This window comes from Engraulis encrasicolus, chromosome 19 (genome assembly GCF_034702125.1).
Source record: "Engraulis encrasicolus isolate BLACKSEA-1 chromosome 19, IST_EnEncr_1.0, whole genome shotgun sequence".
NCBI classification, from domain to species: Eukaryota; Metazoa; Chordata; class Actinopteri; order Clupeiformes; family Engraulidae; genus Engraulis; species Engraulis encrasicolus.
Genome location: NC_085875.1, coordinates 52,187,079 through 52,211,175, shown reverse-complemented (window position 1 = coordinate 52,211,175; position 24,097 = coordinate 52,187,079). Strand labels below are relative to the sequence as shown.

Genomic DNA, 24,097 nt, shown 5'->3' with positions numbered 1-24,097 from the left:
TAATAAGTTTGTTGATATGTGTTAACGATTGTAATACGTCTGATATGAAGAGCGACTTGATTCATTCTTGGAGCTTGTTAGACGTTTGGCTCCTCACCCACAACCCCCCCCCCCCCCCCCCCCCCCCCCCCCCCAAAAAAAAACAAAAAAAAAACACACACAAAAGGAAACTATGGGAGGTTTTGTTTTTCAATCTCTACCTTTACTTTGGTGACCTCTGGGATACCATATTGAATATGTTTGCCCAGAGCTTTTCTTAACCAGGTGTGTTGTCAGATACAACAAGCTGCAGCTGTCTCGTATCTACCCCAAGGGGACGCGCGTGGACTCCTCCAACTACATGCCCCAAGTCTTCTGGAACGCCGGCTGCCAGCTGGTGGCGCTCAATTTCCAAACAATAGGTACTGCATGTCAGGTCCTGTCTGCCCTAAAAACATTGGTCTCATTCTACTGCTTGCTTTGCCTTTTCAACATAGTATCAGTCAGATATTATAGAGAGAGATACGTCAATCTAGTTCTTTTCCGGTATCCACTTTATGTCGGGTGAATGCCCGGTCAGGAGACCTTCGGAGTCTTGAGGTGATGGAGTCTCCTTAGCGATGTAGATGGCGGTAGCGCACTTCTTGTGCAAACACCTGAAAAAGAGAAGAAGAAGGAGGGGACAACGCCCCCTTAGTAGACCCAACTTGAGCACACTCTTTTGCATTGGGTGTTTTGAATCCTCTTTATGACTCTACCCTCTTTGGTATTAGTATTATTTTGTCAAAATGGCCAGTAGATGTAAACCTGAAATTTCACCAGCATTTTGCCGGTTTGTGGGTGTTAATTTAGAGCCCTTAATAGCAGTAATATCATTTGAATTGACATGTGTCGTCGACCTGATTTCCCTGTCGCCCTCTGCTCTGCCCTCTCTACAGACCTGTCTATGCAGTTGAACCTGTTCATGTATGAGTACAATGGGAAGAGTGGTTATCGGCTGAAACCCGAGTTCATGAGAAGGCATGACAAGGCCTTCGACCCCTTCACTGAGACGACGGTGGACGGCATCGTGGCCAATACACTATCCATAAAGGTAAAAAGGCAGCGCGGCCAACACACTATCCATAAAGGTAAAAAGGCATCGTAGCCAATACATTTTCCGTAAAGGTAAAGGTATCGTGGCCAATGCACCATCCATAAAGGTAAAGGCGACATTAACACGAGCATAGATAGAAGATATACTACGAACCCTGTCTACCATATACTACATTATTTCTCCCTGTGCTTTTAACAACAACAATAACAACAACACCAACAACAACAACAACGACAACAAAAACAACAACATGTATTTATGTAGCACAATTTCACAATTGAGTCAAAGGGCTTTCAAATACACAAGCACATTCCCACATTAACAAACCAGCTCTGAAGGCTGCCATGGTGGCGCCAATTTTCCGGAGTTCACATGAGAAAGTGCGCACACAGACCCACACACGTACTCGCACGTGCGCGCACAAACACACGCACGCACACACACACACACACACACACACGTGTGTGTTAGAGCTTGTACAGAAATAATGGATGCGAAAATAACTTTATAACTTAACTCTAATAATTGCATGTGTTCCCCCACAAGTTTTAATTTCTAAATCTCTCACTTAATTCTCAACATGTGATAAAACAACTTATAATATACCGGTACAACAGGTGTATTTGAACTGATTAGCACATGGTAAGTTTTTGTGATATATTGTTAATAGTCAATTGAATCTTTACAAAGTCCTTTTTCAAACAAAAAACAAATATGTGAAATATGTATCTCTGCTCGCATTCAAACAAACACAGAGAAAACACCCTTATCTTCCACAGATCATATCTGGTCAGTTTTTGACTGACAAGAAAGTTGGTGTGTACGTGGAAATCGATATGTTTGGGATACCCGTGGACACACGAAGAAAGGCCCTGAGAACCAAGACATCGCAGAACAACGCGGTGAACCCTGTGTGGGATGAGGAACCCATTGTCTTCAAGAAGGTAAATAAACTCAAATAAAATGGGTAAATTTGTATTCCTGTCTGTAAATTTGACGCTGTCTGGGTTTATTAAAGTTTGGGCAGACTGTATAGGCAATACAAAATAAATGTTTCAAAGAAATTGCTACATTCCTCTCTTGCATTGTTGCATCAAGATTAACCCAATGGATTCACTTACTTTCTGATTTATTTGGATATTTGCAGGGGTTTATTTCTCCGCTTCTTTTTCTGCTACAGATGGCTCTACCTTTTTGACATGTTTGATTTGTGCCATGATGATTTCTCCTGTTGTTCTTGTGTTGTAGGTGGTTCTACCCACGCTAGCTGTTCTGAGATTAGCTGCGTTTGAGGAGGGAGGGAAGTTTATTGGCCATCGTATTATACCAGTATCAGCCATACGACCAGGTATAGCATGACATTATGACCGTCTCAAACTTAACTTTCAACTGATATGACAGTAGGAAGGAACAGTCTCATCCCAAATTGTTAATTTTTGACTACCATTTACACAGTGGCAGTTTTTGACGTCAAGGGTATACCTGATGAGTAGAGGTGCAAAACGCACGCCAGAAACAGAGGTGCTGGCAACCAGTAAATACACTTGCAGGAGGAGAGAAGTGCCACACACTCTCGAGTTCAATAAACAAGTTTTGAATGTGACAAGGGTATACCTCCCACGTTGCATGTTGATGAGGTCGCCTAAACCTACTTTGAAGACTTTTCCTTAACCATAACCGTCAGTGAAGTTATGCAGCCAGAAGGGGGCACCTTTGAGGCACACGTCACTTTATGGAACGTGGTATAACTTGACATTTAAGAGAAGGGTGTTCCTGGTATGACAAAAAGACTTGGGTGGTACGCAGGTTGTAAAGGTTGTAAAGTCTTGGTCTAAGGTTTATGCCAGGACGGAACCCATAAAGAGGCACAACTCCCACACATAATCAAGGACATACAGTAGATGTAAATCCCAAGAGGAAGAACACTTCAGACAACCAGCCTCTTTACACACCACCTCAACACACTCTCAAACATGCGCACACATACACACACACACACACACACACACACACACACACACACACACACACACACACACACACACACACACACACACACACACACACACACACACTTCCATATACACGCACACACACTCCCACACACTCTCATACATGCACACACACAAAACGATTTAACTCCTTCAACAGAAATATAGTCAATAAAACATTATGTTTATTTTCTTCCAGGATATCGATATATTGGGCTCAGGAGTGAGAAGAATCAGAACCTCACTCTTCCCACAGTATTCGTGTACATCGAAGTGAAAGACTATGTGCCTGATACGTTTGCAGGTATGTACTGAATGCTGGCACAATGTCACACATATAGTATGTACATAACTGACACGAGCAGTCAATCATGTACAGATCTTTCCCTCTCAGTGTTACAGTAAAGACGATCAGTATTTCTCAAAGTCAAGGATGCTTCCCTTGATAAGGCCACAGCCTTGAAGTCGCACACTCACAAGACGAGGCTCAAATCCTCACAAGTATCTCAAATGATTATGAATGGAACATGCTTTGAAGTGTTGAAGCGACCGTCATAGCAGTTCCGTTTTGGCCACTACACATTAAAGTCCCACAGTAAGCACGGCCGTTTGGCTGTAATTCTGTTGTGGTGTAAGTTGAAAAAGTATAACAATCTATGTTAATGTTCATATCAATTCATAACAGTAGACACATCATCCATAGTCAAAAGATCTGAAAAGCAACACAAATGTAATGACCAAGTTGTGTTGAGATATTTTAAGCTATTTATTTCGGAAACAACATACGGTACCACCCATATTGTGCTTAAATAATGCATTGCTTTGCCACTCTTGTACAGCAAGTAAAAAGCAAAGCACTCGTGAAAACGTGAAGGATTCTGGGTATTTTGTCACTTCAATGATGCAGCAAATGGGAATTCTAGGAATCAAGAGTGTGGCACTTGGTAGATTTTGAAGCATGCTTCACTTTGGAACAGTACTTGGCGAGTCGAGATGATGTGAAATCCTTAAAAAAAATCGGCGTTACTCAACCTAGCAAGGCCAGGATCCTTCACTTGAGGAACACTGAGTGGTCTCAATATGCTGAAACTGTGTGTGTAGCTTTCAGAGGTGGCCGAAGGAGGGTTTTTTTCAGTTACAACGTCTAGACACCTCATAAGGTACAGTGGAATGACTGGTGTAACTGCTATGTTGAACTTACACCATGAATTTACTTCTACTTTTACTTTGGCCACCTCTGATAACTTGTGTGTGGAAAAAAGAATGCAGGCAGACAAGAATATACTCTTACAGGAAGACATACAGTACAGTATACACATACACGTACAGTAGAGCACACATGCATGCACACATCACTCTACAGAGGACACACCTGTCAGGGCTTTGTACATATCATTGGCACACAAAGTTTATCCAAAATAGGCTGTGCGTGAACTCCCAATATTTATTGTTCTGTGTGTGTGTTTGTGTGTGTGTGTGTGTGTGTGTGTGTGTGTGTGTGTGTGTGTGTGTGTGTGTGTGTGTGTGTGTGTGTGTGTGTGTGTGTGTGTGTGTGTGTGTGTGTGTGTAATATAACAGATGTCATTGACGCCCTGTCCAACCCCATCCGATACGTGAATCTAATGGTGCAGAGATCTAAACAGCTGGCAGCCCTGACTGGGGAGGAGGATGTCAAAGAGGTGGGTAAGGGTGATGGGGGATTGGTGTGTGTGTGTGTGTGTGTGTGTGTGTGTGTGTGTGTGTGGTGTGTGTGTGTGTGTGTGTGTGTGTGTGTGTGTGTGTGTGTGTGTGTGTGTGTGTGTGTGTGTGTGTGTGTGTGTGTGTGTGCGAGAGAGAGAGAGAGAGACAGAGAGAGAGCGTGTGTCTGTGTGTGTGTGTGTGTGTGTGTGTGTGTGTGTACGCACGCCTGGTTTTTAAATAGTTCATTCAATGGCACATATGTGTGTATTTATATGTGTGTTTCTGTGTGTGTGTGTGTGTGTGTGTGTGTGTGTGTGTGTGTGTGTGTGTGTGTGTGTGTGTGTGTGTGTGTGTGTGTGTGTGTGTGTGTGTGTGTGTGTGTGTGTGTGTGTGTGTGTGTGGCTGTACTGTATGTGTCAATTTTGTACAATTTTTCCATGTAACACAAAGCAAATAAACTGCTCCGACCTACTACCTACTACCTACATCATCCTATTGGATTATATTGATGTAACATGTAAACTCAGAAGAAATGTAATCTCTTTATTTGGGGCTCATGTATACAGTTCGGTCGAATTCTAATAAACCGATTACATTTCATCTCTTTATACGAAACGCGTCCATATAAACACGCCTACTGTCTAGGTGGCCTTGCGTGTGGAGTGGACCAACAAAGAAAAAGAGTGTTAATTTAACTTCCACTATTTTCCCCCCATAGCTTTAATCATGCCTGCCAGCTTTCAGTCACATTTGCCCATAATAATGTTTGATCAATAAAAAAATGGATAAATTGCTTTTCCATTGTTACTTTTTAAGGGAAGTACTGGGGGTAAATGGGGCTATCCAGAATACTATGATCGATTGCAATCTCATCTAATTCGAAGTGACGTTTGGCAACCACATACACACACATTCAAAGACATAAAGACACAGACACAGACACACACAGACACACAGACACACACACACACACACACACACACACACACACACACACACACACACACACACACACACACACACACACACACACACACACACACACACACACACACACACACACACACACACACATTGACCAGGGTTGCCAGACGTGACTGATGATTTACCGCCCAAACATGCTCAAAAACTACCCAAGGCAGTCATGGGTAAGCGGTTAGGACATCAGTCCTGTTGTGCATACCTGTCAACTTTGAGCTCCCAAAATTCTGACAGTCAATGGGATGACAGAGACGGATCGGACAGTGCATTCTACTCTGCTTTTCACAACAGTGCGCGTGCAAAGAAAGGACCTGTCTAAAATCCCTCAGCACACGTTTTACAGCATGGAAAAACAATGAAATGAAATGAAAACAAAACAATGAAATGAGCGCAATGAGTTTCTTCCTGTTGTTTTGTCGCATAAGTTGTCTGTTCGTGCAAAACTTCGTGCTGGTACAGCTTGTGATTAGGTTAATCGCATGATTCGCTGTTCCGAGGCTGTTTTATGCATTGCATGAACTGACGGTTTCTGAGGAAAAGACTGGTCGCATAAGTGCTACGGATCTCGAGGGTGACAGCTCGTATTTTTAAGGAACTTGAATTCTTGGTGGCATCTGGCATACAATCTACTGGCAGGTAGCTTGATAAGCAAGACCCTATGTCTCCCTCTTCAAGAGGGGGTGTGGCTCGTCGGGCTAACTGACAGGGCCGTGGGTATAATTGCTGGACTGACTGTGTTTTTTGATAATGTGAAAAATCTGTGATATTTCCGGGAAAAATATCAAATCGGGAAGAAATCGGGAAATGAGTCAAAATTAGGGAGTTTCCCGGGAAATTAGGGATGGTTGACAGGTATGGTTGTGTGTTGTGTGCAGACTGCTGAGCCGGGAGTAGAGCCCTCTGCAGGAGTGGAGCCAAGCACAGAGCAGCAGAAACCTGCCCCATTGGAGAACGGGGTTAGCCACGCCCCCAGCAGCACCGCCCCCAAACCAGCCTCCCAGGCCCCGCCCCCCACCTCACAGCCAGCAGGTACAGTAGCCCACTCACACTGTAAAACATTGCAAGACAGTTAAAGATAAAAAGTAAGTTGCCCTGCTGCCTGAAGTTGTAAGTAAACTCAACTCGAGGCTTTCTCAGGTTAACTTACAAACTCAAGTCTGCAGGGCAACTTCCTTTTTTTACGTTTAACTGGCTGCAATGTTTTACAGTGCACCTTTTTACATCACATTACATTTGGGGTAGAGAGACTACAGGATTAGGACCTCTATGTACTCAATCTAAGGTTAGCAACATTCAACGAGAAGGTCCCTGCCTGTCTATATGTCTGTCTGTCCATCCATCTGTACTTCCTGTCTCTCTATCTGTCTGTCTGTCTGTCTGTCTGTCGGTCTGTCTGTCTGTCTGTCTGTCCGCCTTCCACCTTCCAACCTTCAGGTAGTGCACTCACAATGTATAATACAGTCTATGCTGCCCCTTACGAAAATCGACCATGGTTTTACTATGAGAAGTAAATCATGTTTTTTAGTTATTCATAGTTGTCACGGTCTTTTGAGCATGGTTTGTGACTATGGTTTAACTATTGATTGACTTTGGTTCAACCATGGTTTAACTATGAGTTAACCATGTTTTGACTATGGATTTACCATGGTTTAACTATGCATGGTTTTACTATGACAACTAACCATGGTTAATAGTTATTCATTAAATTACATTTTCGTTATTCGTTAAATTGACACTTTTTTACCTAAAGCGACTTACAGATATTACAGGCTGGCTATTGGTTACAGTCCCTGGAGGTTACAGTTCCTGGAGCAATGCGGGGTTAGGTCTCTTGCTCAAGGGCACTTCAGCCATGAATGGAGGTTCGAACCTGCAATCTTGTGATATAGAGTCCAACTCCCTGTCCATTACACCACAGCTACTCACATGGCTGGGGGAGCACTAGGGCCTGGGCACTTTTGGTTGAAAGGGCACCTCATAATTAGCCACACAGAACTGACACCCTCGTGGGCCCCTATTTTCAGAAATGTAAAAAAAAAACTCTGTGTGGACACACCTTCTCATTTATACATTCTATTTATTTTCATGGATTTTCATTGTGTATTTTCATGGAGGGCATAAAAACTGTGCATGAACACATGTAGAATTATGTGCTTACCGAAAAATATCATTCTAGCTGTTGTCCAAAAGCAGAATCACCATGAAATGTGGTAATAAAACCATGGTTACTGCATTAAAACCATGGTCGATTTTCGTAAGGTAATCATGACATACCATGGTAGAACCATGTTACTACATAAAAATCACAGTAATACCACAGTAAGCCATAGTACAAGGAGGGTAGGTTCAGAGTACTTAGAGTAGTCATGACATACCATGGTAGAACCATGGTAAATATAATAATACCATAGTAAACCATGGTCGATTTTCGTAAGGGGCTGGACACCTTTCTGTCTGTCAGCCTGTCTGTCTGTCTGTCTGTCTGCCTGCCTGTCTGCCTGCCTGCCTGCCTGCCTGCCTGTCTGCCTGCCTGCCTGCTTGCCTGCCTGCCTGCCTTTCTCTATGCATGTCTGTCTGTCTGTACTATAGCTCAGGTAGCTAGGTGATGTGACAGGCTTGCCAATATGTCTCTTACCATCACCATAAGCAAAGAATATCCATTTAAGTAAGGAGACAAAGAGACCACTGCTGTTTCAATCTGTGTACACATCACTTTTGGATTTTGTTGTTTTACATTTGGCTCTACACATGAAGGGAGTCAGGTGTGAGCTTTTTTGTGAATCGTTGTCAGTCTGTCATTTGTCAGGCCACTCTTCAGTGAGTTGTATTTTAAATCTTCTGGGCTGATAGGGGAAAAAAACGACTTCTCAGATCTCTTTGTTCCAGCGTCTACTAAACCTGCGGCAACGAAGACTGAAGACATCATCCAGAGTGTCATGACAGGTCAGTCAGCCATCCAGAGCATTTCACCTGGGGAAATAAGGGCACACCGAGGCCAATATCAACTTCAAAGCACTATGTAACTGCACAGAGCTCCTACACAGGGGTGTCGTACAGGGGGATAAAGTGTGACTAAGTCACCGGGGCCCATGCACTGTGTATTGGGGGCCCAAACACTGTCCTATTTATATAGATACTATATGGATGGGAGTGTGTGTGTGTGTGTGTGGGCGGGGGGTGTCTTTGGAGCTGATTGTTCAGTACATAGGGCACCAAATTTGCTACTATGCCCCAGCTCCTTCACATACATAACGTAGCTGGCTCTGCCTGGCTCTAGCTAAATGTGGTGAATCTATGGAGATAGTTTTGCTGTATTGCAAAAGTTCACGTCTTATACTATGCCCTGGTAAGATCAGGAATACTGACCGATACAACAAGGAAAAAAAGTGTTAACCGCGTACTTGCTTGACTTACCGTACTTGCTTACCGTAACCACACACTTGCTTCAACAAAGTAAACCAAGTGTGTATTTGTGTACAGTTTCTCTGTTATATATTCCTATTATGTTTTGCTGTAGGCCTGGGCAATATGAGAAAATGTTAGATTTTGTTACCTCAACACCCCCCCCGCCACCCCCCCCTTTGCACTGATGCTGCTAGCCTCTACACGTGTGTTTGTTTATGTTATATGTGCGTGTCCACAACCTAATGTGACGTGGCTCTCCTTCAACAGATTGGTTATGTGTGCCGCTGTTTAGACATTATTGGCTATTTGCGGGTCTGTAAAAACTGTGATGTATTTTTTTTTTTAATGCACATCGAATGTCTCATTTATAATCATAGAAAAAATTTACATCGCGAATAAAATCGAAATCGAAAAATCGTCCAGGCCTATTCTGCTGTACAGTACATGTTGCTGGGCGCCATAGCCCCATAATGCACTTGGTCATTGCCATTCTGGTTACAGCAAATGTACTGTATAACACTGTGTGTTAACGAGTTAATTTCCTCTGGCTCAATAAAACATCTCTCAAACTTCTCCACTATAATGGCAATGGAAAGTTTACTTGCTTGCCTGGTTGCCTGCCTGGCTGCTTGATAACCTTTTTCTCCTACCACTCTATCACAGAAGCCATTGAATGCCTCCAATGCCTGTCTGCTTTGATAACCTAACCCTAACCCTAATCTCACTTAGCCCAAACCAAACTGATTTCCCCTTTTCTTTATCTCTGCCGACCGCCCGACCCCTCCAGAAATGGAGGCCCAGACCCTGGAGGAGTTGAAGCAGCAGAAGGCATTTGTGCGGGAGCAGAGGAGGCACTACAAGGAGACCAAGGAGCTGATGAAGAAGCACCACAAGAAGACCACAGACATGATCAAGGAGCACACCTCCAAGTACAGCGAGTTCCAGAACGAGTACCTGAGGAGGCGCGGCGTACTGCAGAAGTCGGCTAAGAGAGATAGCCGTAAGAGGTTAGGACCGGAGGGGGAACACTGCTCTCGCATCAGCTCTGTTGTTTTGTTCTGTGCTGTTCTGTTCTATTCTATTGTGTTCTTTTATGTCGTTCTGTTCTGTTCTGTTGTCCAAGAGAGACAGCTACAAGAGGTGAGGAGTGGAGGAGGAGGAGGAGGAACACTTTCCTCACATCAGCTGCTCTGTTCTCTTGTGTTCATTTCTGTTCTGTTCTGTTCTATTGTGTTTTGTTCTGTTTTCCTGTTCTGTTCTGTTATATTTTACTCTGTGTTCCATTCTGTTCCGTTCTGTTCTGTTCTTTCATGTCCACTCCTCTCCTCTCCTCTCCTCTCCTCTCCTCTCCTCTCCTCTCCTTATCTTACCTTTCCTCACCTCACCTTACCTCTTGTTCTTGTCTTGTCTTGTCTTGTCTTGTCTTGTCTTGTCTTGTCTTGTCTTGTCTTCTCTTCTCTTCTCTTCTCTTCTCTTCTCTTCTCTTCTCTTCTCTTCTCTTCTCCCCCACCTTCTTGCTTCCTCTTTTGCCACCCCTCCTACTGTGTGTTTCAACAGAGATCACCCTTCCCACCTAAAATCAGTTCTCAATTCAGCAGCAGCTGGCACATGCCTGCTGTACGAAATTAGCATGAGGGGGCAATACCAGGCTAACATTGTCTTTGGGGAATATCTTTGGAACCCCGGTCTCTGATGGGACATATTGGTGGTGATATAAATCACTGCCTTCCGTCTGACATGTTAATTGAGGTGGCGTTATAATTTCAGTCAATGAAAAACATCACAGGCACACAGTAGGGAAACAGCCAACAGCAATGAGCTGCTGAGTCACAGATTGAAATAACAGCAGTGGTCTCCTGTAAGGAATGAAAGCGAGAGAGAGAGAGGGGGGGTCAGACAGACAGACAGACAGACAGACAGACAGACAGACAGACAGACACAGAGAGAGACACACACACAGACAGACAAACAGGGAGTTACAGACAGTCAGACAAACAAAGTTTTGAAAATGTTTTTTTTTTTTTTTTACCTTTTGCCCTTCTCACTGCTGTGTAGGGGCTAACCGCAGTAGTGAGTCATAAAAGGAAATCCTAGCTAAACATAACCAGACCAAAAGTGACTCATACTTCAGATGTTTTAGAGGACAAAAGTTTACTGTGTACAAGTTCCTTTCAAAAAGTTCTTGATGCTTTTATGTTTTGTAGAGTTGTTATATTAATTCCTCGTCTGAACTGCAGGGCGTGTAACTGAGATAGCGATGATGGTTATGTTAGTCCAGCTTCAGCAGTGATCATATGAAAGCTGTTTTTTTATGTAGATGTGTTTAGGAAAGGAACCATAGACTAGTAGGCCCTACCAAAATCCAGGATTGTGACACCCAAAGGCATTTGCTGAGACAAAGTCAGCAAACAGTCTTATTTTGTCTATTTGGGTGTACTGACTTCAAGTATGCAAAATGGCGTGCTCAATCTGTCCTCTGTTTGCCGACTATGTCTCAAAAATGCCTTTAACTCCTCTAATAAACACTTTTTTTCCAATTAAGGTACTAGTCTGTCACATAATATGTTACCGAAGATCTTCCCATTGTTTTTCTTGTCTCTGTTATTCCTGTTCGGACAGTGTAAGTAGGCCTATGTAATTACATGCTTTTGCATTCTGATGGAGTCTGATGTAAGACAAACACCAGGAACTGTTAAACACTCTTTAGTTGAGCAGTTTCACAGTACATGTTTAAGAATATGTTTTCAAGAGCGTGACCCCTGTTATTTGTCTATGGCTGATTTGATAGTCTCATTGCTACCACTGACTGATTGGCGCCATCCAGAGGTGTCAAAATTAAAAGTGAAAGTAAAAAAAGAAACAGAGTTTCCGTCCAGCACAGGTAACTTGAGTAACCCGCAAACCTGTGTAATTGTCTTATGATCAGCAGGACTCTTCGCTGATTGGATGAAGTTTGTGGTGTGTTATTGTTTCAGGTTTTCAGTGTTTTTCAGTAACAACGCAGTCTATCTACTTCATTAGGTACAATGTTACTGATGTAACAGCTATGTAATACATACCTGTCAACCATCCCTAATTTCCCGGGAAACTCCCTAATTTTGACTCTTTTCCCGGAAATATCCCAGATTTTTCACATTATCAAAAAACACCGTCGGTCCAGTAATTATACCCACGGCCCTGTCCGACGAGCCACATCTCCTCTTAAAGAGAGAGACAGAGGGTCTTGCTTATTAAGCTACCTGCCAGAAGATTGTATGCCAGATGCCACCAAGGCTTGAAGTTCCTTGAACATAGGCCTACGAACGGTTGTCACCCTCTAACTCCTTTTCTAGCGCTTGTGCGCCCACCCTTTTCCTCAGAAACCGCGTCAGTTCATGCAACGCATGAAACAGCCTCGGAACAGCGAATCATGCGATTAACCTAATCACAACCTGTAGGCTACCAGCACGAAGTTTTGCAGCACGAACAGACAACTTTATGCGACAAAACAATAAGAAGAAATGCTCTCATTTCATTGTTTTGTTTTCATTACATTGTTTTTCCACGCTGTAAAACGTGTTCTGAGGGATTTTAAACACGCACGCTGTTGTGAAATGCAGATAGAAGGCACCGTCCGGTCTGTCTCTGTCATCCCGTTGACTGTCAGAATTTGGCCTTTTGAAAATTTCCCGGATTTTGGCTTAAAATATTAGAATTTTCCCGGATTTTGGGAGCTCAAAGTTGACAGGTATGATGTAATACCATGTGCTAGTGTTGCACTTACACCATGGATTTTCCTTTCCTTTACTTGCAGGTGCCTGTCCCCAGGACAGGAGCACACGTCATCGCTATTTGACCACGAGCTGGCCCAGCTGGATACGGAGAGCAAGGCCAAACTGGCGGAGCTAAAGGAACAACAGCAGCAGCAACTACTCAACCTCCGTCAGGAGCAGTACTACAGCGAGAAGTACCTCAAGAAAGAACACATCAAGCAGGTACTGTATCTGTGCTGTACACAGGGTTCCCACTGGTGCTTGAATTCCTTGAAAATGCTTGAATTTCAATTAAGTGTTTTCAAGGTTGTGAAAATGCTTGAATGTTTGGTGAAGTGCTTGAAAATGCTTGAAATTTGTGTCAAAAGTCAAATTCAGTAAGCCAAGTAATAGAATTAAATTGTTCAGGTACATCAAAAATCTGAGGGAGTGAGATGTCAGATGGGATTTGCCATTCGACAACCTAAAATTGATTAGAATGCAGGAGATTGCATCTTAAAAACTCAAAATTCTAGGGGAGGACCCCCACACGCCCTTCCCGCGACCTATTTAAGGGTGCTGGAAAACTGAAAATTTGGTGCTTGAAGGTGCTTGAAAAGTGCTTGAATTTGTTCATGAAAAAGGTGTGGGAACCCTGTGTACTGTATCTGTACTACTGCACTGTGTAGGTCATGGTTGTCAATGAGGCAGCAGCCACACTAGAACAAGAAGTACCTCAAGAAGAAGCACATGCCGTAGCCCCTTAATGCACGCCGTACCTCCTGAGGCATGCTGTAGTAGACATTGAAAGTACTATAGTACTACACTACTATGACAGTGCACAGGGCCTTTGGTAATACATTACGACTTGGTCATTGCCATGCTGGTAACAGCTCATTTATAATGCTGTGTCTTAAGGGGTTAATATACTTGACAATAGTGTGGACATATCCTTTACATATCCTGTATCCAGCTGTTCACACTTTGGTGTTTTCCTCCTCTGTGGTCTCTCTGCTGCAGCTCATGGTGAAGCTGACAACAGTTGCAGAAGAATCCCAAAGCAACCAGATGAAGAAACTGAAGGAGATGTGTGAAAAGTGAGTCTGCGCGCGTGCACGCACACACACACACACACACACACACACACACACACACACACACACACACACACACACACACACACACACACACACACACACACACACACACACACACACACACACACACACACACACATACACTACCCTTCTCTCATATGTAGCCCTTTTGCTTCGAGTCTAATCACCAGTGGAAGAAATTTCTTTCTGAAGTCTGCATGGATTTTTTTTTCTTTCTCAAAGTCTTTAACTGTACCCTTTTCAATGACTTTCCGTTCACAGAGAGAAGAAAGAGTTGAAGAAGAGAATGGACAGGAAGAGGCAGGAGAAAATCAATGAGGCTAAATCAAAGGAGAAGCACTTAACCGAAGAGTGAGTGGACAGCACCAATGCTGATGGGCTTGGCTGGGCTTCAGATTGGACGGAATGTTGAAGAACAAAGAATGCTCTATACCAGTGGTTCTTAACCTGGGGTGCGGGCACCCCCTGGGGGTGCGCCAGAGATTCCAGGGGGTGTGCAGAATTTTGTTTGTGTTGAGGTTGTGACCAAAATTATGCTTGCAAACATTATACTTAAGTCAAATTAAGAACAAATTATAACATGTTATGGTCCCCATTTTAAGTCATTAAGGTATTGATTAATGTCTCAAGCAAGAATCATTGCGATTAATCACTGAAAACATTTTTAGTGCATATACACGTGCAGAACTTTGTGCTGGGGGTGCGCGGCTGGTCTTCGGCACAGGAAAGGGGGTGCGTTAAGTAAAAAAGGTTAAGAACCACTGCTCTATACTGTCTGTCAGGCAGTAATTGGGGGATTGAGAGAAATGTCAAAGTCCTCTACATTGGCTTTCACTGCCAACATTGAAGGCTTCTTCTTCCTTTGTTTTCAAACTATTCATTATTTATTTGGAGAGTTTAATATTGCATTGGTGAATCTTCGAGACGTGGAGATCATTATAATTTGAAGTTAAAGGTGCATTGTGTAGGATGGTGGCTGGAGTAGGTATTGCAACTTTGCTGTTCATTGAAACTGAGAGGCCTATTGCCAAATTTGAAAAAAGTTATTAAAAAAAAAGTAACATATATGTATGTAACATTATAAATGGGCAGCATGACTTCTGGAAATAAACTACAAAAATGTTACACAGTGCACCTTTAAAGACCAGATGTTAGTCGTGATTGTAGTAATGTGTCTTCATATTCGTATCTTATATCAGAAACCCTTAGAATTTTGATAGGGAAGCTCCATCCTAGTATGCGGATTCAAGCCCTACTATAAACTATAACTAAATAAACTCAGGACAGGGAGCTATATTAATAGTGAGAGTGGAGAGTGATGATGAATGGCAGTGATCTACAACCACCTGTCTCTTACACAGTTGTTTTTGAGTGAAGGGTCTGCAAAACTAAGTTTTTTGAGTAAAAACTTAAAATCCTTTAAATCACTTAAAATCCCCTTTCTCATACCATGGCAGGATTACGTTTCGACCAATGTCTTCATCAGATGACACAAACAAAAACGAATTTTAAGTGTATGGACACCTCACTCCAAAGCTTAAGTCAGCCTTGGTCCTGCACTTTTACCTGGGAGGCGCACAATAATCTCCATCCTGAAATCTTACACTGTTGTGTCATTCTTTTTCTCCTCAGAGAGAAGCAGGACATTAACAGGTCATTTGTCACTGAAGTTGTGCAACACATGCGCAAGGTGAGCTCCATGTTTGTCTCTTCCTATATGTGAACTTGTTCTTTTTTTGGGATGGACCAGTTTTTATTTTTATTTTATTAAAGGATCCCCATTAGCTTATGCCATAGCAGTTCGCTAGTCTTCCTGGGGTCCTAATTCCAAATACATGTCACACATCACATTTCAGATTAATAACCATTCAAATAGACATGCCTTGCAAAATAAAGAGTTTTTCAAAGGTTAAAATACATTAAAATACAAGATGATCTCAAAAGGTCAGGAACAAGTGTAGAAAACTGTTATAAAATGCAATGCTGCCACATTGCTGATGTTGGTACCATTTAATGGTTGGTACCATCTACAATGATACAGATGACAATGCTAAGAATGTGCTCTGGGCTGTGTTTCCCAAAATCTTTTAAGTATTCATGTACGGTATCATTGCGATCAGTGGTCTGATTGGTTGAAGCATACAGAGGCATTTTGATTTTGCCATTAATGCCACCACTGAAGACTTCCTGTCTGAGGGCCCTTAAAGGAACTTAAAGGAACAGTCCACCTCATTTCAAGAAATTGCTCATATGTACTTATATCCAAGTAAAATATGACAATGCAAAGGATTTTTCGTCTATGTGTTTGCAGTGCCTAGTTTGACAATATAGCCAAATTAAGCGTAGCAATGCAAGTCTGTGGGAGCAACCAAAACATCATCAAATTATAAACTACTTCAAGATTAATTCATCAGAGTGCAAAACAGCCATTAAATCCCGTCCTGTGATTACTTGTGGCTTGATGATAATGCACACATTCGCTTCCAATCATTATGCTAAGCAATGCTAATAATTTGGATATCAATAAATCTAATTACTGACAAAACTGAAAAGAAAATTATATGCAGATTCATGACTAATGCTTGGAAATACTTATATGTGAAAATCAAAAATGGGTTGACTGTTCCTTTAAGTACTTTGTATGAGTTGGCCCCTAGGCAATATATGACATCACCTAAAGTGTACACAATACATAAAATAATTTTATTTGCCGGACTCTCACCCAACCTGTGTACCTCTGCTCAGCTTCGTGAGCTCCACTACTATGTCTGGGAGAGCATGCGATGGCTTCACCTTTCAGAAGGCATGGCTTTATTTATCATTTGTCTGTCCTTGCCACCAGCAAATTCCTTCAAAATGTATTAGATTCCATATAGTTTGTAATGTGACTCCTCAAAGTGAGCAGCTATTGATATTAAAGTGATGCAACAATTTCCTCAAGACATGCTCTCGATTCCAGAGCGATGTGTGTGGTGTAGCTCTGCCTTGCTCCACCAGGGGGCTTCAGAGTCTCTCTCTCTCACACACACACACACACACACACACACACACACACACACACACACACACACACACACACACACACACACACACACACACACACACACACACTACACTACACTACACTACACTACACTACACTACAATACACTACAATACACTACACTACTCTATTGTATGTTTGGTGAAAATCAGGCTATAAATGTATAGGCCTGCATACAATGTTTTTTTTTTGCGAACATGCAAATAAAATACTTGCGCAAAGTGCTTGAGCAAGGTAGAATAGTGTATGTATAAACTTATAGTGATGATGTGCGACCTATTTCTGATGTATGCCAAAGGGGCACCTCATATTTAAATACTATAGAGGCTTAAAGGGACACTGTGCAGGAAATGGTCAAAAAGGTACTGTAACTATGCCAGTTATTGAAATTGGCTGCCTATTGCCAAATTTGATCTTTACATGAACGTTTACTAAGTAATAAACAAATATTTTCTAGTATGGTCCAAGTACAGTCATTTTTGCAGCTAAAAATGGCTATTTTTGGAAATTCAAAATGGCGGACCATGGAGAAGATCCATAGCGGTAGAAAATAACACTAGAGAGGACACAGCAATTTGCGACAGCACTGGGAAATGGCAGCTGGAGCTTCCCAACTTCCGTAGGTAGTGTAGGTACTTTCAGGCAATGCAAGTCAATGGAGAACACGCCCACCCCTGTCAAGAAATAAACTAAAACTGTGTAAATATAAAGTAACACTTTAATCAAAGACCAGATTTGAAATGTCAGGCTACATATCTACTGAAATAATGAGTTGATAAAATGCATTTAAAAATCAAATAATATATTTTATGAACATAGTTAGCAAAACACTTCAACTATTGTCCTTGTATAGTGTGTTGATGGACATTTTCACATGATTAAGCCATTTTTGACAGAGGTGAGCCTCGTTCTCCGTTAATTTCCATTTCTCTGATCTACCTCCAGGTAATGGCCGCTACAGATTGCCGTAAAACGGGGGGCGGGGTCCTCTCTAGTGTTATTTTCTACCTCTATGAGAAGATCCTTCTTTTCATGTATGAAAAGTGCAATTTTTCCAGTCATAATGAATACTTAGAAATTGATGCTGGTGGTAAGTATTCATGAAAAAGGTAACATTAGTGAATGGGCAGCATGAATTCTGGAAACAAACAACTAAAAATCTCACACAGTGTCCCTTTAAGGTCTAAAGAGTGATGCACCAAGATGTGCACCACTCTGTTAGACTGATTGTCTGTTTTGTATGTACATTACGCTGTCAGTTGAAGGAGGCTGTGAAGCTGACTGTCTCTTTTGTACATGTGTTGTCAGTTGGAGGACTGTTTGACTGTCTCTTTTGTACATGTGTTGTCAGTTGGAGGATGCTCAGACTAAGAGACATGAGAAGCTTGTTGAGAGCCACAAGAGTATTCTACAGCAGATTGTAGAGGAGAAACCTAAGGTAAGGGGTGCACACACATACATTTGATTCAATGACTGGTCTCCGATTTGTTTGTCAATAATACATACACGCACACGCACACAGGCCCGCTGACAGGAGGGGGGGGGCAAAGGGGTATGTTGTCCCGGGCCCAGGGAGATAAGGGGTACAGAATTGGGTCACCATTGCATTGTACCTGTATGTATTGGGTAGGGGGCCCTTCAGGTAACTTTGTCCTGGGCCCAGCAAAAGCTGTCAGCGGCCCTGCAAACACACACACACACACACACACACACACACACACACACACACACACACACACACACACACACACACACACACACACACACACACACACACACACACACACACACACAGACGCTGGATCTCATACCTGTTGGTGCATGTGTGGTTAAACTGATGTTGCACATTTCACATGTACTTCTCCTTGCCCGCTAACTAGCATCAAGGGCTTTTCTAGTCATCATTCCATCTGAGTGTTTGTTTGTTTATGTGAAAATTGCACTCTCATTCAGCCGATTGAAGGATTGATTACTGTAAAACCGCTATTGTTACTGGCGCTGTCATTATTATTATTATCATTTGCGCTAGGAGGAGGGCTCATCAGATGAGGAAGGTACGTAAGCTCTGCTTCTGTCCCTGCCTGGGAATGCTAGTCATCTCATTAGCTAACATCAACCTCGTCTGTACTGACAACCTGCTAGAAACTGACCAAAAAACATTAGAAAACTACAGTGTACATTAGCATATATGGCACATGGTCTTGCTTTTGCTTTTTTTTTTGGATTGTGGTCTGCCGTCTGGTCCATGGCACCTGTTGCATCTTGCGTGACTTGCGTGCTTACTGTACTGTACTCTATGTGTTGTAGGCTACATGTACGTAGGTATTATTGCACTTGCCCACCCGCTTCAATAGCTTGGTGTGTGGCCTCCACTCATTGACTGTGCTGCAGCATTTGTCAGTACATCTCAATGAGAGTTGCTGCTCTTGCAGATCGCAAATATCAATCTGTTCTGGAAGTAGGGAAGTGAAAGTGAAAGCCCAACTGGGGAACTGCCATTTCTATTGTCATTGTGACACAGCACTCCACAGCACACAAGTGCACCCTGCACACTACAAAAATTGCATTTATGCCTCACCCGTGCAAGGGGGCAGCCCCTAATGGCGCCCAAAAGGGAGCAGTGCGGCGGGACGGGACCTTGCTCAGGGTACCTCAGTCATGGAGGAGGATGCGGGAGAGCACTGGTTAATTACACCCTGAACCAACCTGGCGGGTTGGGAGTGGAACCCTAACCATCTGCGTTATGGCTTATTAGCCTTATTAGCTTCTCTCCTGTAAATACCAAATGCAAAAAAGCGGGGCGCATAAGCAGGCTATATGCTCCTAAAACCTATATTGTTCCCAAAATTATTTCTTTTTCAGGGGTGCGTTCAGAAAATGCACCCCTCCATGGGTCCCTTGTCAATACTGAATTCTTAGACTTGTCTTCGACTTGCTATATCCCCTTGTGGTGGCCCCAGTAGGTATTATTTACATAAGAGTAATCCCACATTTTGGCCTGGAAATCTGCATGAATAATAAATATTTTGTAAAAGGGTAAATGACCTTGAGGATTGCCTGATACTGGTTTCCTGCATGACAGTCACATTCCCAGAAGATCTCTACCTCTTTCCATAAGAATGGATTTCACGCTGACAGTCTTGTTCTTGGAATACATATTAGATAAATCTGGTACACAGCTGAGACTGGAAGAAACGTCTCATGAAAAAATATCAAAGTTCAACCGAAGGTGCTGATCTGCACAGCAACAATGAAATACATACAGTACATATTGTAGATTAATTACATTCATTTTCTCTCTTCTTTTTCTCTTTAAAAATGCAGGTTGTTATAATGCTACAGCATGTCGTCCCATAACTCCAGTGTTGTCTGCTGTTGCCTTGACTACAGTGTCGCCTTTCTGTTTTATTGTTTTGCTTTCTACCTTTTGCATACTAAACTAAACAAGTATGCACTAACCTTGCACTGTCGTCTTCAGTTGACATGTGGTATCAGAACTTCAAATTGGAATATTTCCACTAGAGATATCATCAGTTAATTAAAAGAGAAAATAATACCGAAATATACTTAACTCCTTCTGTGATTAGCTCAGATAAGCTTTTGTTAGAGTAATTAAAACTTTTTAAAGAACAATTTCTGAAAAGATGTTTTCATGTGCATATTCCCCAACCGGAACAATTACTTCTTTGTTCCAGAGGGAGAACTTGTGGTGATCGTTCCCACTGATAGGACATGAGTGAACCGGATGATTCAATGCACTTGAAGCAACACTAAGTAGTTTTTCTTTCAACCTGAACATGGGGTTTCCAAAATTATTCAGTGGTTCATTAACTTTCAACAGAAAATGTACTTCTGATTTGTGTGAAAAGTACTTATGATTTGACATTTGATTCTGATTTGACATTTGGATACATCCCCCACTCATAGACATGCACAGATAGGGATGAGTGCTTTATGATTTTGACGGGATACATCCCCAGCATGCACAGATAGCGATGAGTGCTTTATAAAATAAACTTGACTATGGGATACATCCCCAGCATAGGGATGAGTACTTTATGAAATAAACTTTTTCAGCAGAACTCCCTTTTGGACTTACGTAGGAATATTTTCGCCCCACCATAATCTTAGCCTAGCAATGGATTTCTAGCAATATTAGCGGATAAACTGTTAGTGGAAAATCTAGCAACATTAATGGACAAAAAATGGCTAGTCAATTGCCAAGGGAATGGTTGGCTTCTCTGGTCTTGACATGTAGACATAATGTAGACTTTCTATTGTCAATCAGTGAAGAAAAAACAAGTAAGCATCTGCACCCAGGGCTGGACTGGCCATCTGGCATAGCAGGCATTTCCCGGTGGGCCCGCACCCTTTCTTTTACATTACTGAAAATAGGGGCCCAAGAAGGTGCCGGGCCCACCGTTGAGTCAGTTCTGCTTTGCAAATTTTGAGGGGCCCCTTTAAAGAGTGAGATTTTTAGTTGTTTATTTCCAGAATTCATGCTACCCATTCACTAATGTTACCTTTTTCATGAATAATTACCACCACCATAAAATTCTAAGTATTCATTATGACTGAAAAAATGGCACTTTTCTCACATGAAAAGGGGGATCTTCTCCATGGTCTGCCATTTTGAATTTCCAGAAATAGCCATTTTTAGCTTCAAAAATGACTGTACTTCGGCCATGCTATAAAATATTAGTTTATTACTTAGTAAACGTTCATGAAAAGATCAAATTTGTCAATAGTCAGCCCAGTTTCAATGAGCAGCATAGTCGCAGTACCCTTTTTGACCATTTCCTGCACAGTGTACCTTTAAGCCAAAAGTGTCCGGGTCCTATTTCTCCCCCAGTAAAGCCCTGTCTGCGCCTTTAGTATATGATGGTGTTTGTCAATTCAAACACGTACAGTATACAGTAAGTGCTAAGTAGTGAAAAACACGCAATGACTGTTGGAAGTATTTGAAGCCAATGAAGTTGTTTAAGGCTGGGGCCATGCTTGCTGTAGGGTACGGGTACAAGTGCACTTTTCTGGCACAGCAGGTGTGTTGGCATGGGAATTTTATGTCGATTTTGCACGTGGTAGAGCACTAGACACAATGTATGCAGACGCGTGTGTACAGTGCAATATTGACAGAACTGCGTGGGCCAATCTTCCAAGGTCCATGTGGCAGAGTCAAGCAATGATGGAAAATAGGAATGAGAGCCCCATTGGCCATCTGCCGCTGACATGATATTTCCAGTATTGTGCGTTGTTCGCTGATCGTTCTGAAGCAAGTACAGTATATACACTCGGTTGCACGTGGATGCATGCGTATTTTAAGGCTCACAACAAGCATATCCCGGCCAAAGGCCGGCTCCACACTAGAGCGTGGTGGAACAGTAGCGAGACGACTGAGATTTTTTTTGCTTTGTTTCGGCCGGTGTGTTCTCCTCGGCCTTTCACACCGACAGCATCGGCGTGCGCAGCCAGTCCAGTTCAAAACCCCCTCAAAGCCAAAGCTAATGTGCTACTTTGCCATTCATTTGAATGGGACACTGGTGGTCGCTGCCATCCAAAATCCGCTCGACTTCTATTTTCCAAATGCAGCGTGGAGCGGAGCCAGCTCCCGCGCCGCTGATGCCCGACTACTGCCGGTTGGTGTGGGAGGACAGACATGTTTCCATGTATTTTCACCACTGCCGGTAAAAATCGCTTCCGTCCCACGCCGCTTCCCCGCTCTGGTGTGAATTAGGCCTAAGACTCTATGCACAGTAACTGCCTGAATTGTGAAAGTCGGGCCCTCTATACCTATACCTTGTACGCATTCGTCAGCTTCAAATGTATGTACAGTGCAGAATACTTCCATACTGTAACGTACAGCAGCCAGTTGGTTTGTCTCTGTACTTTTTCACTAGTTAACACATCAGTCAACAATTTATCCAGTCAACCACTCACTAAAGCCAGGCTCAAACTACACGACTCCCGATTTTGTGTCCGATTTTGTGCCCAATTTGATGTCGGGTTGCGGCGCACACCATTAGAGAATCGCAATCTTATTCCTGCTCGCAACCACCGAGACAATGCCCGACGGTCTATTTCCAGTCGCAAATATCAAACAGTGTTTGATTTCTACGATTTGCGATGGGCGACTCTTTGAGCTGCCAAAATTCTATCTAAGAACGTTACACACGAGAAGGAAATCTGCGATGGTCCAGGGGGGTAACGTTCTTCCGATTGTCGTAAGGGGGGTTTTCAGCCGAGAATCGGGCCGATAGTCGAGTAGTTTGAGACTTCCTTAACAGCACATAAGATCCTATACTGAGTGAGATGCCATTGATTAGTATTTTAATCAACAGCTGTCTTTATTTATGTTATGATTGACAGCTGTCTTTGCCTCTCTGCTATGATTGACAGCTGCAGGGAGACCTGGATCAGGAGTACCAGGACAAGTTCCGGCGGTTGCCTCTGGAGATTCAGGAGTTTGTGGCGGAGGCGACTAAGAGGAAGCTGACAGAGGCGGACGGGGAGCCGCCATCAGGGGGCAGCAGCCTGATACCCTCCTCCTCCACGCAGGACAAGCTCAGTCTCAGGGGGGCGCTCTCTGAGGAAGAAACCACAGAGGACGAGAGGAAAGATTGAAACACTGGAAGCTTTAAAACAGAAAAAAAACTTTGTATGAGGCACTCGTATTGTTTGTTTTATTTTATTTTATTTTTCAAAATAGATATTTTTGAAGGTATCTTAACTTTCTGGTTATTCTTTGTTATTTTTCTTTGAGTCTTTTTTTCCACATTTTTTTCTTGGTTTGTTTCCGTGGCTTTTGCCACAGCATGAGCTGGTCAACCCTTACTGTAGTATTAAGAATGGATATTGTCATTATTATTATTATTTATAAATAGTATTAAGAATGGATATTATTATTTATAATTCTGTGTTTTATTTACATCGTGTGTATTTTAATATTTTATTACAAGTTTCTTATTTATTTTTTAATTTTGAATATTTGGATATTATCACTGTTACAACCACTGTAAACAAAGTGTTCTTGTTTTTTCCCAGTTGGGTATTTCACAACAAAACTTAACTGCATG

The 24,097-nt window shown here is 42.5% G+C and overlaps 1 protein-coding gene across 1 annotated transcript in view; it reads left to right on the top strand.

Annotated features, from left to right (window-relative positions):
• The window catches only part of plcb1 (phospholipase C beta 1), a 140,450-nt gene extending 116,770 nt beyond the window's left edge, over positions 1–23,680 (top strand). Inside the window, exons 19-33 of the mRNA XM_063184679.1 lie at positions 277–401; positions 918–1,072; positions 1,855–2,019; positions 2,324–2,423; positions 3,266–3,370; positions 4,645–4,745; positions 6,603–6,756; positions 8,614–8,670; positions 9,920–10,139; positions 12,926–13,106; positions 13,884–13,960; positions 14,243–14,332; positions 15,614–15,671; positions 18,376–18,462; positions 23,421–23,680. Coding sequence (XP_063040749.1) covers positions 277–401; positions 918–1,072; positions 1,855–2,019; positions 2,324–2,423; positions 3,266–3,370; positions 4,645–4,745; positions 6,603–6,756; positions 8,614–8,670; positions 9,920–10,139; positions 12,926–13,106; positions 13,884–13,960; positions 14,243–14,332; positions 15,614–15,671; positions 18,376–18,462; positions 23,421–23,645 — 1,900 coding nt within the window. The 3' untranslated portion in view covers positions 23,646–23,680. The remainder of the gene's footprint in view (positions 1–276; positions 402–917; positions 1,073–1,854; positions 2,020–2,323; positions 2,424–3,265; positions 3,371–4,644; positions 4,746–6,602; positions 6,757–8,613; positions 8,671–9,919; positions 10,140–12,925; positions 13,107–13,883; positions 13,961–14,242; positions 14,333–15,613; positions 15,672–18,375; positions 18,463–23,420) is intronic.
• Positions 23,681–24,097: the final 417 nt, after the last annotated feature.